Source organism: Lactuca serriola, chromosome 8, assembly GCF_051521515.1.
Source record: "Lactuca serriola cultivar US96UC23 chromosome 8, Lser_US96UC23_V15, whole genome shotgun sequence".
Taxonomy (NCBI): domain Eukaryota; kingdom Viridiplantae; phylum Streptophyta; class Magnoliopsida; order Asterales; family Asteraceae; genus Lactuca; species Lactuca serriola.
Window position 1 is genome coordinate 135,886,901 of NC_136415.1, and position 16,291 is coordinate 135,903,191.

The 16,291-nt window shown below is 28.3% G+C and overlaps 1 protein-coding gene across 1 annotated transcript; it reads right to left on the minus strand.

Moving 5' to 3' along the window:
* Positions 1 to 15,024: 15,024 nt before the first annotated feature.
* On the minus strand, positions 15,025 to 15,534 carry LOC145067437 (uncharacterized). Its single transcript, XM_079014578.1, has one exon. The coding sequence runs from the start codon at positions 15,532 to 15,534 to the stop codon at positions 15,025 to 15,027; it is 510 nt and encodes a 169-aa protein (XP_078870704.1).
* Positions 15,535 to 16,291: the final 757 nt, after the last annotated feature.

The following is a 16,291-nucleotide window of genomic DNA, read 5'->3' on the forward strand; positions in this document are numbered from 1 at the left end:
AAAAGTGCATTCAGTTTTTTCTTCACGACTTTAAACTCGAAAGAAAAGGTTGAGATATTTTTTTCCTTTCCAGCATCTTCACTACAAGGAATTTTGCATCCCCGGATCCTATGTAAGAATTGAGATTTCTCGTACTGTTCTTGAAATCAGAAACCAACCTACCTCGAATGTCAGACCCACCCTGAAGTCCGGTATACAATCTATGTGCTCTTGAGGCACCAATATTTTGCTTTGACAAGTTACGAATAAACATCTCCTGAGAATAATCAAGTTTCCTCTTTGTACGAGACAAAAACATGTTGTCCTTACCAAACAACTCATGATTATGTTGTTCGACAAATTCAACAACAATATATTTATTAGTACCATGTACTAGAATAAAAACAATTTTCGCTTTGCATTCACACCTGAATGAGTATTTCCTTCTCTGAATCTTATTATGTTGAGGGTCTAGAGTATCCACTTTAGCGGTTCTTGGTTTACCTTCCCGATTGCATAGCAAATGTCGTTGTGTGATAATGTCGGATTCGGTTGTTCTAATTGATCCAAGCCTGACATCAAAACCTGCTAATGATGCATAATTGTTATACATTGATAATGTTGCACTACATGATTCAACAATTGAATTGATTTTAGGTTTGATGCGGTCCGAAACAACAGGAATCCAATAAGATGATCCACCAGGAGAAACATAATCATGTGTAAAATGAGATTGTTCTGCATAAAAAAAAAAAAGATTAACCTTTATGCAAATTGAAAAAAATTGCAAAGAATTAATCTAGTTTAGTAAAATATTTTCTTATTCGTATACTAACCTTTATGTAAATCAATGTTATCATCAGCTATAGTATAATCTGCCTCATGATCAATGAACTCGATTTCGTTTTCTGCATCTTTTAAGTAGAATATGTGTAATGGATACGTAAATATATAAAAAAACAAATAAATAATTAAAATACATCCCCTGGGTTATGATTACTACAATCACATAAGTGATATTCAGAATTGTCATATATATGATTTTGAATGTGTTCTAATGGATCCTCATCTTTGCAAGTGCAAGTTTCGCCATATTGAAAAAAACAATATACAAGTTCAACATTATTATTATAAAAATTAACAAGTATAAAAACTTATAAAGATACTTCACATATATTTAGATTGTTATTCTCGACTATTTGAAAATCGATATTATCTAGAGAATCATGATCAGCTAACCCGAAATCTTCATAATCATGTGCATAATCATTAGGATATTCATGTTGATCATGAATCTGATCGTCACCAGCTGATACTGTATCATCCATAAGATAATTTACAGCATGATTGAACACCAGATGATTGGAGAAAGCAAAAATAAATTCAATCTTACAAACTTTGAGCCAATTAAGTATATATTAAAAAAGGAGAAACCGTGTAATTGATATGTAACTAAAAAGACGTGATATATGCATACATTGTTATCAATTATTTAATTTTCTGAATTTTTACAAACATTGTAAAGATAAGAATCAACACAAAATCCTATTATTCATCATAATATTGTAAATATTTGACAGATTCATATTCCAAAGATAATACATTCCATAGATAAGACTTCACAACTTATCATCCTGCGTAAATTTGACTTTTAATTAATTTATTCAGCAAACTTTAAAGAAAATTATTTCGTATGAGTTTACATATGATTTTTGATTAATTACGACATAAACGCATATACTAAGAAAACAATGAAGATACCAGACTCTTATTCTGTCAGAATAGGTGAAACAAGAATTATAATAAATTTATTTTGCTTATGTTTGTTCTGTATATTCTAATACAAATTAACACAATTCTATCAGACTCTTATTCTGTCATAATAGGTGAAACAAGAATTACAATAAATTTATTTTGCTCATGTTTGTTTTGTATATTCTAATACAAATTAACATTCTGCAAAAATTTGATAAGAACAATTCTAACAAAATCTTTGCATAATCATTAATTAAAACGCAGTTGGGAACACTTATTCTATACGAATAGAAAAACAAAATGCATTTATAAACATATATTAAATTTTGTTTTTGTTTATTCTGTATTTTGTAATACACATTAACATTTTGCAAGTCTTATTAACAATCATTCAAACAGAATGTTTGCATAAAACATTATGTATAACACAATTACGAAGAATTATTCTATACGAATATGAAAACAAAATACATTTACAACAACATATCTGTAAGCATATGATAAATAACAAAATGTATGAAATTTTAATCAAACTCAAAATGAAAATTATTAATATTAATTGAATGAAAACATAAACTTACAAGGATAAACCCCAAAAAAATCATGAATCCATATCATTATTAGACTGAAATAAAACTCAATAACATCCGATAAGACTAAATTGAAAACATTATTCAATTTCTAATATATCTTGATGAAATAAACATCTACTGTCTCTTGACCAATGCTTTAGGATTATTCATCTTATCATGACCAACACCAAAACAAATCTCACATCTTCTTTTTTTTTTCTTCAAATCTTGATTATTGCTTGACATTCCGATCATTGTTATCAGAAAAGTCTTTGTTATTGTTATCAACATTATCTTTGTTCTGAAAATCACACAAATATAATTCAAATGAATTTCATCAATGAAATATCATAAGAACAAATATGTGAATCTGATGATCAATTAGTCTGCACTATCAAGAGAACAAAAATCATATGCATACGATGAACGATTAGTCAACAATAACAAAATAAATAATGTATGAACAACATACCTCCATTAACGAAATATCAGAATAAATAATATGATATGAAGATGATGAACGATCAATCTGTAATAGAATAAAACGTATATGATGCATATATATATATATATATATATATATATATATATATATATATATATATATATATATAATTTTCGTTGATAAGATCCATATTTAATATCCGGATGTTTAGGAATTTGATTGAAATCAATCAAATTTTAATTAACTCGGTATAATATTAATTATATGGTAAGATTACACTAATACCCTTTAAGAATGATTGATTCATATTTATGCATATAATCACACAATAATTACTTTGAACATCTGAACCTCTCTCTTTCTCTCTCTCTCTCTCTCTCTTTATATATATTATATATATATATATATATATATATATATATATATATATATATATATATAGATATATATATATATATATATTATATATATATATATATATATATATATATATATATATATATATATATATATTATATGGTAAGATTACACTAATACCCTTTAAGAATGATTGATTCATATTTATGAATACAATCACACAATAATTACTTTGAACATCTGAACCTCTCTCTCTCTCTCTCTCTCTCTCTCTCTATCTATCTATATATATATATATATATATATATATATATATATATATATATATATATATATATATATATATGGAAAAGTTCAATAGAAAACCATAATTATGGGTTCTTCAAGGAACCAAATCTTTTTTTTCAATTTCTAGAGCTTATTCTTTATCGAAAAAAAAATCTAAAAATATCTAAATTCATATATTAACATTGTGAATGTGAAAAATATTTTTCGGATTCACGTTGTGAATTTTCAAAGATTCACATTGTGAATTTGACGTAAAAAAAATCGAATTTTATATCATTGGAAAAAGGATAAAAAGGTATGAATTTCTGTATTTTTAGTTTTTTTTTTTTTTTGATAAAAAATAAGTTCTAAAAGTTGAAAAAAAGATTGGTTCCTTGGTTAATTATGGTTATCTATTGAACCTCACCCTATATATATATATATATATATATATATATATATATATATATATATATATATATATATATATATATATATATATATATATATATATATATATATATATATATATATATATATATAAGAGAGCTTGATATATGGTTGTGCAATCTTAGGTATAGAACTTTATAGGAATACATAGTTTTTACATGAAAATAAATCAAATTTCTCCTCGTTATTTATAATAACTATATTAATCGTTTATAATTTCAGCAACCATTTATACAAATATTAGCTTTATTTTTCATTTGTGAATCGTATGCTATCGTCGGCCGGAAAATCCACATCAACAACATGAAAAAAGCAACGAATAAAAAGTAATATGATGAAACCATTGAAAACAATTGTTAATGTAGTTTTTTTTTATTTAACTAAGCATATTTTTTTTCTGCAAAAAAAAGAACATAGACGTTATGATATTTTATTTAGATTATGTTAATGGTAATTTGAATAAGTATGCACGATGAAGACTAATTATGTTAAAATAAACAGAAAGAAAATTTAGAAGAAGAATAATCTACTATTATTATAGGTGATTTAATCAAAATTAGATAGATTTTATGTGTTTTATACCTAAGCTTCGATACCTAACAGCCACTGAGCCACATATTCATTTTTGTCATATATATATATATATATATATATATATATATATATATATATATATATATATATATATATATATATATATATATATATATATATATATATATATATATATATAAAGGGGATAGTTCAAATAAAAACAATAAATAGTGTGAGAACGTAAAAACACTATTTTTATGTTATTATTCTGCAATGAATTTTATATCAACAGCTTTATGTCATTATTCAGCAATGAATAAATGAATACTCACGGGTTAAAACTAAAATTAGAATTTACTACAAAAATGTACATACATAAATTTATAGTACAATAATAACATTCTGTTGAATATATGAATAATCAAATGTTAATATTCATAATAGAATTATTTCAACAATACACATATACAACATTCATTACAGAATAATAACATAAACATAGTGTTTTTACGTTCTCACACTATTTACTGTTTTTATTTGAACTTACTTCTATATATATATATATATATATATATATATATATATATATATATATATATATATATATATATATATATATATTTATATATATATATATATATATATATATATATATATATATATATATATATATAAAGGATATAGATCCGGTAAAAAAAAATTGGTAGGAAGGTAAGAAGTTTTTTTTCTACATATTTTTAGTATGAACAAAACAAATGAATTACTAGATGAATAAAAAATAACATGATTTACAAAAAAAAAAAAATCTCGAAAAAACATCTCGATGATTTATTTATACAATGATTTTGTTGTTATTCACTAAAATTGTCATAAAAATGAACTTTTTCTTAGTTTACTTAAATATGAATCATAAAGATGTTTTTTTGGGGATTTTTCCTTGTGAATCGTCTAATTTTTGAATCATCTAATGATTCATTTTGTTTGTTCGCTAAAAAATATATAGAAAAACTTCTTGCTTTCCTACCAAAATTTTACTTCTTATTTGATCTTGACTCTCTCTCTCTCTCTCTCTCTCTCTCTATATATATATATATATATATATATATATATGAAATAGATTGGCAATGATAAAAAAACATTTACCTATTATAGCCTGTGGAAAATGAAAAAACAAAATGTTAGAGCACCCACACAACGTCGGCGCATGGCCAAGGCGCCCGGGCTTCACGAAAACGAGGCCATAACATCGCCCATAGACGCCCCTCTCCCGTATCCCCTCGCCCCAACGTCGTGCGTGTCCAAAAATTATGCATCCTCGGGGAAATCATGTATATAAGGGGTACCATGGGGTCTCATTCGCATAGGTGTCCGGCATCGGCCATGGGCACCTAAGAAAGAATCATGAGGCTGCATCGAGCACCAACAAGGCAAGCCAAGCCAAGCCCCACAACCCATATAAGAACATTTGAAAAACGTGGGCAATTCTTTTTGCAAGGCTTTCAAAACTTAAAAGAAGCAAGTGGACGTATGATATATGTAATCTACAAGTGGCATTGTAATTAGCTTGAAAGATGAGATTTGGATAGTCTTAGCTCTTGTTTTTATTAAAATTATTTTATTTTATGTTTTGACCGGTTTTGGTTAAATTAACAATTTATTAAGAATAACCAATAAAACGTAGTTGTACGAATTTCAACTAGAGGAAGCTACTCGCGCCATTGGCACGGGTTTAAATTGGTCTACCCCGGGTCAGATTTTTTTAACGTAGTAACATCCTCCTTTCATTTCATCCTGATTCAATGTAAAAATCCATTTCATTATAGTAACATCATCCAAGTTTTAAACTTTAATGTTATAATCAACTCGGGCTTCAACCCTATTTAATCACAGTTTTTCAATCAAGGAAGAATCAAAAGTCCTCAAGAAAGTGTTTTCAAGTAAAAAAAAAATCATAAAAACTAACAGAATATTCTAAACAACCCCCCTCCCCCTCCAAAAAAAAAAAAAAAAAAAAAAAAAAAAACAATCTGTATAGATACAAACATATATAATCTCACCAATTTTCCCTTTTTAATTTTCTGTTTTCTTAGTAAAACCCCAATTCAAACCATTTATTAACAGCGTCATCATCTTCATGCAAACCCCGACATCCTTTATCTGCCATAAAATCATCACAAGGTCTGCTTTTTTTTTAATGGACAAATTGCATGAAATAAAAATGTACTTTATTCTTTTTATCAATATAATCAATAGACTTTATCTTTTACCCACAATAATAACATAGATACATTTTTTAGCAAAATAGCAACATATTTGCATAGATTTAAATAACTTAATGATAATAGCAACATGTAACAAATAAAGAGTAAAGTATTTAGCTATATTAATGAAAAATGATAGAATTATGGAATTACCCTTTTATTAATCTTTTTTGTAGTTCTTGTTTGTTTTATATTCTCATGTTTTAACTTCATAAATCTCTGCAAAAAAATTGAGCAACAAATACACAAACTAAAAATATTGGGAATAAGGTAGTACCTCAATTTCTTGTCTCAAACTCTGAATGTCCTCTTCAGTTTTACCATGCTTGAGTATAAATGCTCTTAATTCAACACATTTTCTGAAAAAAATTGAAAGGGGGAAAAGTTAGCAAACGAAAAAATGTAAGGACAAGCGAATGGAAAAACCAAATCATGAGTTCCTATGTTACTTGATTGATTGAGTACAATTTCATCATTCCATATAAACCCTAATAACTTCCAATAAAATCATACAAAAGAAATACGTTGTTAAAAACTAAGTATTTTTACAAACCATTATACTCACGTATCAATTCGTTAAATGAAAAATCTAAGGATGAATTAGACCCCCTTAATGGTGAATTAAGAGTAACAATGATAAAAGTGACAGATATTTTCATAGCCTTTAATTAAACAAAAGGTTAGATGGAAAAAAATAGCAACATACTTTCATTTATTGTTTTATTATAGCATTCTAATTTATTTTTGTCTTATTATAACATTCTACTTTGAAAATTTGACTCAGTTATAGCAATTTTAAATGTGTAAATGGGTGGATTTTTCAAATTGAAAATACAATGCTATAACTTGGTAAATTTTTCAAAGTACAATGTGCTAATATATATATATATATATATATATATATATATATATATATATATATATATATATATATATACTAATAGGGGTGAGCATAATAACCGAAAAACCGAACCAAAACCAAATTAACCAATTTAATCGAACCATAATAATCAAACCATTTTAAAAACCGTTGGCTCGGTTTCTGATTTTTGTTAACCAATAACTAACGGTTCGGTTATGGTTTTATAGGTTAAACGAATCATTATTAACCGAACCGCTAACTTTATATTTTAATATACAAAAATTATAGATTATATATAAAATAATATAGTCAAACTTTTTTAAGACCCATTAAACTTTCAAAAAATATAATTCATTAATCCTCACTTATTAATAGACGAACGAACAACCAAACCATCAAAGGCTGATCATGCACACACACACACAATCTTCCAATCATGTATTGAGTTAGATTATTGATTATTGCTGTAATTCCTAATCGGCTAATTCTACAATTTGTAAACATTATTCACAATTAATTTAATCTTCACACTCATAATCCTAATCGGAGGCTTCTCACACTGATAATCCTAATCAAAGACTGTTTTGACTTTATAGACTTATTCGAAGGATTTTTTGACTTTATAATCAAGAGTTCTAGGTAAGTTAAGTTTTTGGTTATTTTTGAATTTGTGATATATTAAGAATGTACTTTTTTGAATTTTTTAGCTTTTTTTATTTACTGTTTTTGACTTAATCACAGTGAATGTATATGAGTGATTGACTTTTTTTATCTGGATAACACATAATATGAATGTTTGGCTATTTTATTTTATAGTTTTTGATTTAAGCGCATTGAACGTGTATGAATGTTTGACTTTATTTTAATGTTAATATCAATTATCCATATATGAAATTATTAATGTCAATTTTTTTAATGTTTTATATTTTTATTGAATGTTTTTTATTTTGAATGTGACTATCTGTTATCTCACTCTAAGTGTCAAATGTACACATTTCTTCTATTACTATAAGCTAGGTTATAAACATTGGCGTCAAGAACTTTTTTTTATTCTCTTTTCATTTTTTATGCCAATATACTTTCTCCATTTATATTAATTTGAACATTATGATTAACCATATTAACCATTAACCAGCAAAAACCATTAACCATAATCAATATTAACGATACCCAATGGCTACCAAAATACATTAACCAATCATAATGGTTATGGTTAGGTTTTGAACAATAACCGAACCAAACTGCCCCATACACACCCCTATATACTGCTATAATTGAAATGATTTTTCAAAGCATAATGAATTAATCAGAAATAAAAAATTGAAAGTATAAAACTTAAAATAAGAAATGAATGTAGGATGCTATAATTCGATGAATATTGTACAATGCCTTAATAAGAAAAGAGAAGTAAAAGAAAAATGTTGTAAAAGAAAGAAATGAAAGTATGATGCTATAATAAGCAAATAATCGAAAGTGGATATATATATATATATATATATATATATATATATATATATATATATATATACCGAGAGAGAGAGAGAGAGAGAGACAGAGAGACAGAGAGAAGTAAGTTCAAATAAAAACAGTAAATAGTGTGAGAACGTAAAAACACTATGTTTATGTTATTATTTTGTAACGAATGTTGCATATTTGTATTGTTGAAGTAATTCTAATATGAATATTAACGTTTGATTATTCATATATTCATTAGAATGTTATTATTCTATTATAAATTTATGTATGTGTATTTCTGTAGTAAATTCTCATTTTAATTTTAACCTATAACTATTCATTTATTCATTATTGTTGAATAATGACATAAAACTGTGGATACAAAATTCATTACAGAATAATAACATAAAAATAGTGTTTTTACGTTCTCACACTATTTACTGTTTTTATTTGAACTATCATATATATATATATATATATATATATATATATATATATATATATATATATATATATATATACACATAATAGTCGTTTACCCGCACCAAGCGACGGATGCGAATAGTTTTTTCAAAAATTAGTTTATAGTAATTATTAGTTCTTCTATGCAAATAGTCATTTATCGACATGAAGCTGTGGGCGGTGAATAGTTTGTTTCGGCAATTAGTTTCATTTCGGCGGATTAGTTTCAATTCATCGATTTTTTTTTTAAAACATCTAAAAGTAAAAATAACACACGATGTATTGACAAATATCATTAAGATTAGTTTCAATTCAGCAATTCGTTTTTTAGACGAACATGTTTTTCTTGAATTATGTTGTTGTGAGATATTAATCTAACTAAAATCACATGATATAATAATTATAATTTAAATAAAATAATATAATTGTTCTTTTAGCATCGAGTTATAACACTTTATATTTGTTAGCATTTCTGAATAAATATATCTTAAAATAAAATGAGAATACGCTTTTTAATATAATTGTTTTTGTTTGTAAAACGTTTTAAGAAATCCTTATTAATAATTTAATCATATACGAAAATTAAAAGTTATATTGTTTTTGGTTAAAAACGGGTAGCCTAATATTAGGTTTAGTCGTTTTTGTTGTTACTAGAAATGTCGCGCATATATATATATATATATATATATATATATATATATATATATATATATATATATATATATATATATATATATATATATATATATATATATATATATATATATATATATATATATATATATATATAAAGTAAAGAAAGAAATGAGAGTAGAGAGAACTTTTATTTCAATACTTGTGATGAAATCATCAAGTTTCTGGTACATATGGCTCACTATTTACACTATCCAAATAAGATGAAAGATGAGCTATAATATAAATGCACATTATGATGGTGTATTATTACATTCGTAAAACACATTGAAATGGTTGTTACTAATGCTAAATAATGATGGGCAGTTATGGGAGAAATGGAGAATCCAATGGTCATTCACAAACTAATATTTCATAACACTCCCCCTTGAATGACGATTGTATCATGCCTCGTTAAAACCTTAATAGGTAAAACCTCATGGGAAAAACCATTTATTAAGGAAAAAGAGTACATGATTAATAATAGATATTTGGAACAATTGTCTCGTTAAAAACCTTGCTAAGAAAACCCAGTGGGAAAAACATAGCTAAGGAAAAGAGTACAATATGTTTCCAACTCCCCCTGATCATCATATCACGTGATTTCCTTAAAGCGTCGCATTCCAATATTTCGTACCATGTTTTCAAATTTGGATGTAGGGAGCGCTTTAGTGAACAAATCTGCCAAGTTGTTACTTGATTGAATTTTCTGGATGTTGATTTCACGCTCTTTTTGAAGATCATGAGTAAAAAAAACTTTGGTGATATATGTTTGGTTCTGTCTCCTTTAATAAACTCTTCCTTGAATTGGGCTATACAAGCCGCATTATCTTCATATAGTATGGTTGGAACGTCCTTGTTAGAAGTTAAACCACAACTCTCACGGATGTGATGAGTTAAATTTCTTAACCAAATACATTCACGGCTTGCCTCATGAATTGCTATAATCTCTACATGGTTAGAAGAAGAAGCAACTAAATTTTATTTAACCAAACGCCAAGAAATTGCGGTAGCTCCACAAGTGAATAAATAACCTATTTGGGATCGAGCTTTGTGTGGATCAGACAAATATCCAGCATTTGCATAACCACTTAACTCCGCATTTGATGAATTTGAATAATATAAGCCCATATCCATTGTACCTCGAAGATATCGAAGAATGTGTTTGACTCCATTCCAATGTCTTCTTGTTGGGCAAGAACTATATCTTGCTAATAAGTTTACAGCAAAAGATATATCAGGTATCGTATTATTAGCAAGATACATTAGTGCACAAATAACACTAAGATATGGTACTTCAGGACCAAGAAGTTTTTCATGTTTTTCACAAGGCCGAAATTTGTCCTTTTTGGCATCTAAATGCCTTACTACCATCGGGGTACTCAATGGATGTGAGTTATCCATATAAAACCTTTTAAGCACCTTTTCTAGATAAATAGATTGATGTACAAAAACTCCATTTTTGGTGTGCTCAATTTGAAGACCCAAACAAAATTTTGTTTTACCAAGATCTTTCATTTCAAAATTTTCTTTCAAACAAGAAGTGGCATTTTCCAATTCTCCAGGAGTTCCAATTATGTTCAAATCATCTACGTAAACAACAATTATCAAAAATTCTAATCCAGGTCTTTTTATTAATACACATGGGCTTAATGGATCATTTTTATAGCCCTCTTTTAAAAGAAATGTACTTAAACAATTGAACCACATACAGACAGATTGTTTCAATCCATACAAAGATTTATTTAATTTTACCGAATATACTTCACGAGAATTAGGAGTTTGTGCTTCTGGCACCTTAAACCCTTCTGGGATTTTCATATAAATATCATTCTCAAGTGAACCATATAAATAGGCGGTAACTACATCCATCAGACCCATCTCCAATTTTTCATGTGTTGCCAGACTTATTAGATAACAAAATGTAATTGCATCAACCACATGAGAGTATGTTTCTTCATAATCAATTCCGGGCCTTTGGGTAAAACCTTGTGCAACAAGTCTTGCTTTATATCTCACAACTTCATTCTTCTCGTTTCTTTTGTGTACAAATACTCATTTGTGTCCGACTGGTCTTACTCCGTTTGGTGTACGAACTACAAGTCCAAAAACTTTTCGTTGAGTAAGAGATTAAGCTCTTTGTTGATTGCATCTTTCCATTTTGGCCAATCTTTTCTATTTCTACATCCATCTATAGATTTAGGTTCAAGATCCTCATTTTCTTCCATAATCTCGCACGCAACATGATATGAAAAATTATCATCGACGCCTATCTTATTTCGGTTCCATCTTATTCATGTCATGACATGATTTATTGAGATCTCTTCATTTTCATAATTTTCAGGTATCCCGGTTTCTTTTGTTATGTCATTGGCCTCTTCTGGAGCTTCATTAATCTTTTCAAAAGATTTTGTTGTCTCTTTTGGACCATCAATTATATTTGCTCCCTTTCGTTTTTGAGGATTATTATATTTGGAACCGGTTGGTCTTCCACGCTTCAGGCATGCCTTTGATTCATTTGTAGTTGTATTTTTTCCTTCTGGGATATCAACTCTAACTGGAGCATTTACAGTTGGTAAATGAGACTTTGTTACTCTCTTAGGGTCAGTAAATGCATCTGGCAATTGATTTGCAATATTTTATAAATGAATTATCTTTTTCACTTCAAGTTACATTGACTTGAACGAGGATCTAAAATTGAAAGTGATAATTCATTCCAAGAGATTTTATTCTCCAGCTTCTTTATTTCTCCCCCTAATGTTGGAAAAACTAATTCATCAAAATGACAATCGTCAAATCTAGCTATAAATAAATCTCCAGTTGATGGTTCTAAATATTTTACTATGGAGATTCGTATCCAACATAAATTCTCATTCTTCTTTGAGGACACATTTTTGTGCGGTGAAGTGGAGAAATGGGTACATAAATTGCACATCCAAACGTCCTTAGATGGGAAATATTTGGTACATAGTCGCAAACCAGTTGAATAGGGGAGAACTTATGATAACTAGTTGGCATGATGCGTATTAGTGATGCCGCATGTAAAATTGCATGTCCCCATGTCGATGTAGGAAGTTTAGAATGCATTAGTAATGGTCTTGCAATTAATTAAAGGCGTTTGATTAACGACTCAGCTAAACCATTTTGTGTATGAACATATGCAACAGGATGTTCAATAGTTATCCCAATCGATATGCAACATTCATTAAAAGCTTGTGATATAAATTCTCCAGCATTGTCAAGTCGAATTTTCTTAATTGGGTAATCGGGAAAATGTGCCCTTAGGTGGATTATTTGTGCAAGTAATCTTGCGAAAGCGAGATTATGGCTAGATAACAAGCACATGTATGACCATCTAGTTGACGCGTCAATTAAGACCATAAAATATCTAAATGGTCCACATGGTGGATGAATTGTTCCACATATATCCCCTTGAATTCTTTCTAAAAAACTAGGACTTTCATACCCAATTTTATTCAATGATGGACGGGAAATTAACTTTCCTTGAGAACATGCAACACAAGACAATTCATTAGCTTGAAAAATCTTCTGGTTTTTCAAGGAATGACCACTTGAACTTTCAATTATTTTGCGCATCATAATTGATCCGGGATGGCCCAACCGTTCATGCCAAACTTTGTGGATGTTATCATACCTTTTATTTTCAATAACATGAGATTCAATCATTCTAATATTTGTATAATACAATCCGGAGGACAATACGGATAATTTTTCCAAAAGACTTTTCTTACCCGATATCATTTTTGTAATATTGAGATACTCTTTATCACCATCATTAGTTGTTTCAACATGATATCCGTTGGACCGAATATCCTTAAAACTAAATAAATTTCTTGGTGATTTTGATGAAAATAATGCATCGCCAATTGTAATTATTGTCCCTTGTGGTAATATAATATTCGCTCTTCCGGATCCTTCAATCATTTTTGCACTACCCGTTATTGTATTAACATTTGCTTCTCCAATTGATAAGTAAGCAAAATATTTTTTATTATTAAAAATGCTATGTGTTGTTGCACTGTCTGCAAGACATATATCTTCCTCATTTCTTTTGCAAATATCCATATTTCTCTTCAAAATAAAAATATATAATAAAAATAATAAGAAATAAGAAATATTCAACTAAGAGAAATAAAGTCATGTATTATTATTTTGGGAATAATCATCGAGATCTCTTCTCATGAAACGACTATGACATAAAAATCATAAAAGACATTAAACAAAACTACATATTATTCTTGACCATGACAATGACTCTAAACAAACATAATGCAAAAATAAAATGATACTAGAAAACCAACAATTTCATGATATGGCATATCTATCTTCTTTTATAGGAAAAATTGGGTACTTATATCACCATCCATAGCACCGTTTGTCCCTTCCGTGTAGGCAAGATAATCGGTGACATCCAAATGTCTCATTTCTAGTTGATCTTCGAAAAAATAATTTTGAACAACATTTGTTTCCGCATTTTTTCCTTCTTTATATTTTAGAGAAGCTTGATAAAGATCAACAAAATGCTTTGTAGTGCGACATCTACGCGACCAATGACTAGTCATTCCACATCGGTGACAAACATTTTCAACTTTCTTTTTGCCTTGACCACTTTTAACATTAGGATGTGGGTTTTTGTTATTTTCCCACTTCTGGTGGTTACTTATATTATTATTATTATTGGGACGATTATTATGACGGCCTCCACCACGTCCACGACCTCGACCACGACCACGGTTAGACCCACGACCGTTATAATTAGATGATGTCGCATTCACTTCAGGGAATGGACTAGAACGGTTAGACCCACGACCGTTATAATTAGATGATGTCTCATTCACTTCAGGGAATGGACTAGAACCTGTCGGACGTGATTGGTGATTTTTCATTAAGAGCTCATTATTTTGTCCAGGCACAAGAAGACATGAGATTAATTCACAATATTTTTTTAAAAACTTTCTCATGATATTGCTGCTGCAGGAGCATGTTAGTGGCATGAAAAGTAGAGAAGGTTTTCTCTAGCATGTCTTCACCAGTTATAGTCTCACCACATAGTTTTAGTTGGGAAGTAATTTTGAACATGACTGAATTATACTCACTGACGGATTTAAAATCTTGTAGCCGAAGGTGTAACCAATCAAAACAAGCTCTAGGAAGTATCACCGTTTTTTGATGATCATACCTCTCTTTCAGATTATTCCAAAGATCAGCTGGATCTTTGACAGTGAGGTATTCAGCTTTTAATCCTTCATCGAGATGCTGGCGAAGGAAAATCATCGCCTTAGCCTTTTCTTGGCTTGATGCTTCATTTAAAGGATTTACATCCTTTATGGTGTTTCCAAGACCCATGGCATCAAGGTGGATTTCAGCATCAAGGATCCATGATAAATAATTTTTTCCACTTACGTCAAGAGCCATAAACTCAAGTTTGCTAAGGTTTGCCATAGTGAAAGTACTAATCAAAATAAAGAGTTGTATGTTAGAGGATTGTTAGTTAAGAAGTATCATAAAATTACTTGTGAGCATTATACATATGAACTTTGAAAATATATATATATATATATATATATATATATATATATATATATATATATATATATATATACCTGACAATGACAAAAACGATAAGAAGTTGGAACTCTCTGGTAGAGTCTCGTGCTGATAACGTATTATAAAATATGATCAAATAACAAGATAAATTATAAAGTAAAGAAAGAAATGAGAGTAGAGAGAACTTTTATTCCAATACTTGTGATGAAATCATCAAGTTTCTGATACATATGACTCACTATTTATACTATCCAAATAAGATGAAAGATGAGCTATAATATGAATGCACATTATGATGGTGTATTATTACATTCATAAAACACATTGAAATAGGTGTTACTAATGCTAAATAATGATGAGGAGTTTTGGGAGAAATAGAGAATCCAATGGTCATTCACAAACTAATATTTAATAACAATATATATATATATATATATATATATATATATATATAGAGAGAGAGAGAGAGAGAGAGAGAAAGAGAGAAAGAGACACAGAGAGATATGAATTCAATTGAGAAAATAAAAAATGTTGAGAATAGGGAATTATTTTCAGCTACTCATTTATTTTTGTCGCAAAAGCCTCCATGGTACTCGCGGAAATAGAAAATGAATAAATATATTTCCTTAAACTATGTTAATCATTATCTTAA

Coding starts and splice junctions, on each gene's coding strand:
- LOC145067437 (XM_079014578.1), bottom strand. CDS start 15,534: ATGGCAAACCTTAGCAAACTTGAGTTTATGGCTCTTGACGTAAGTGGA.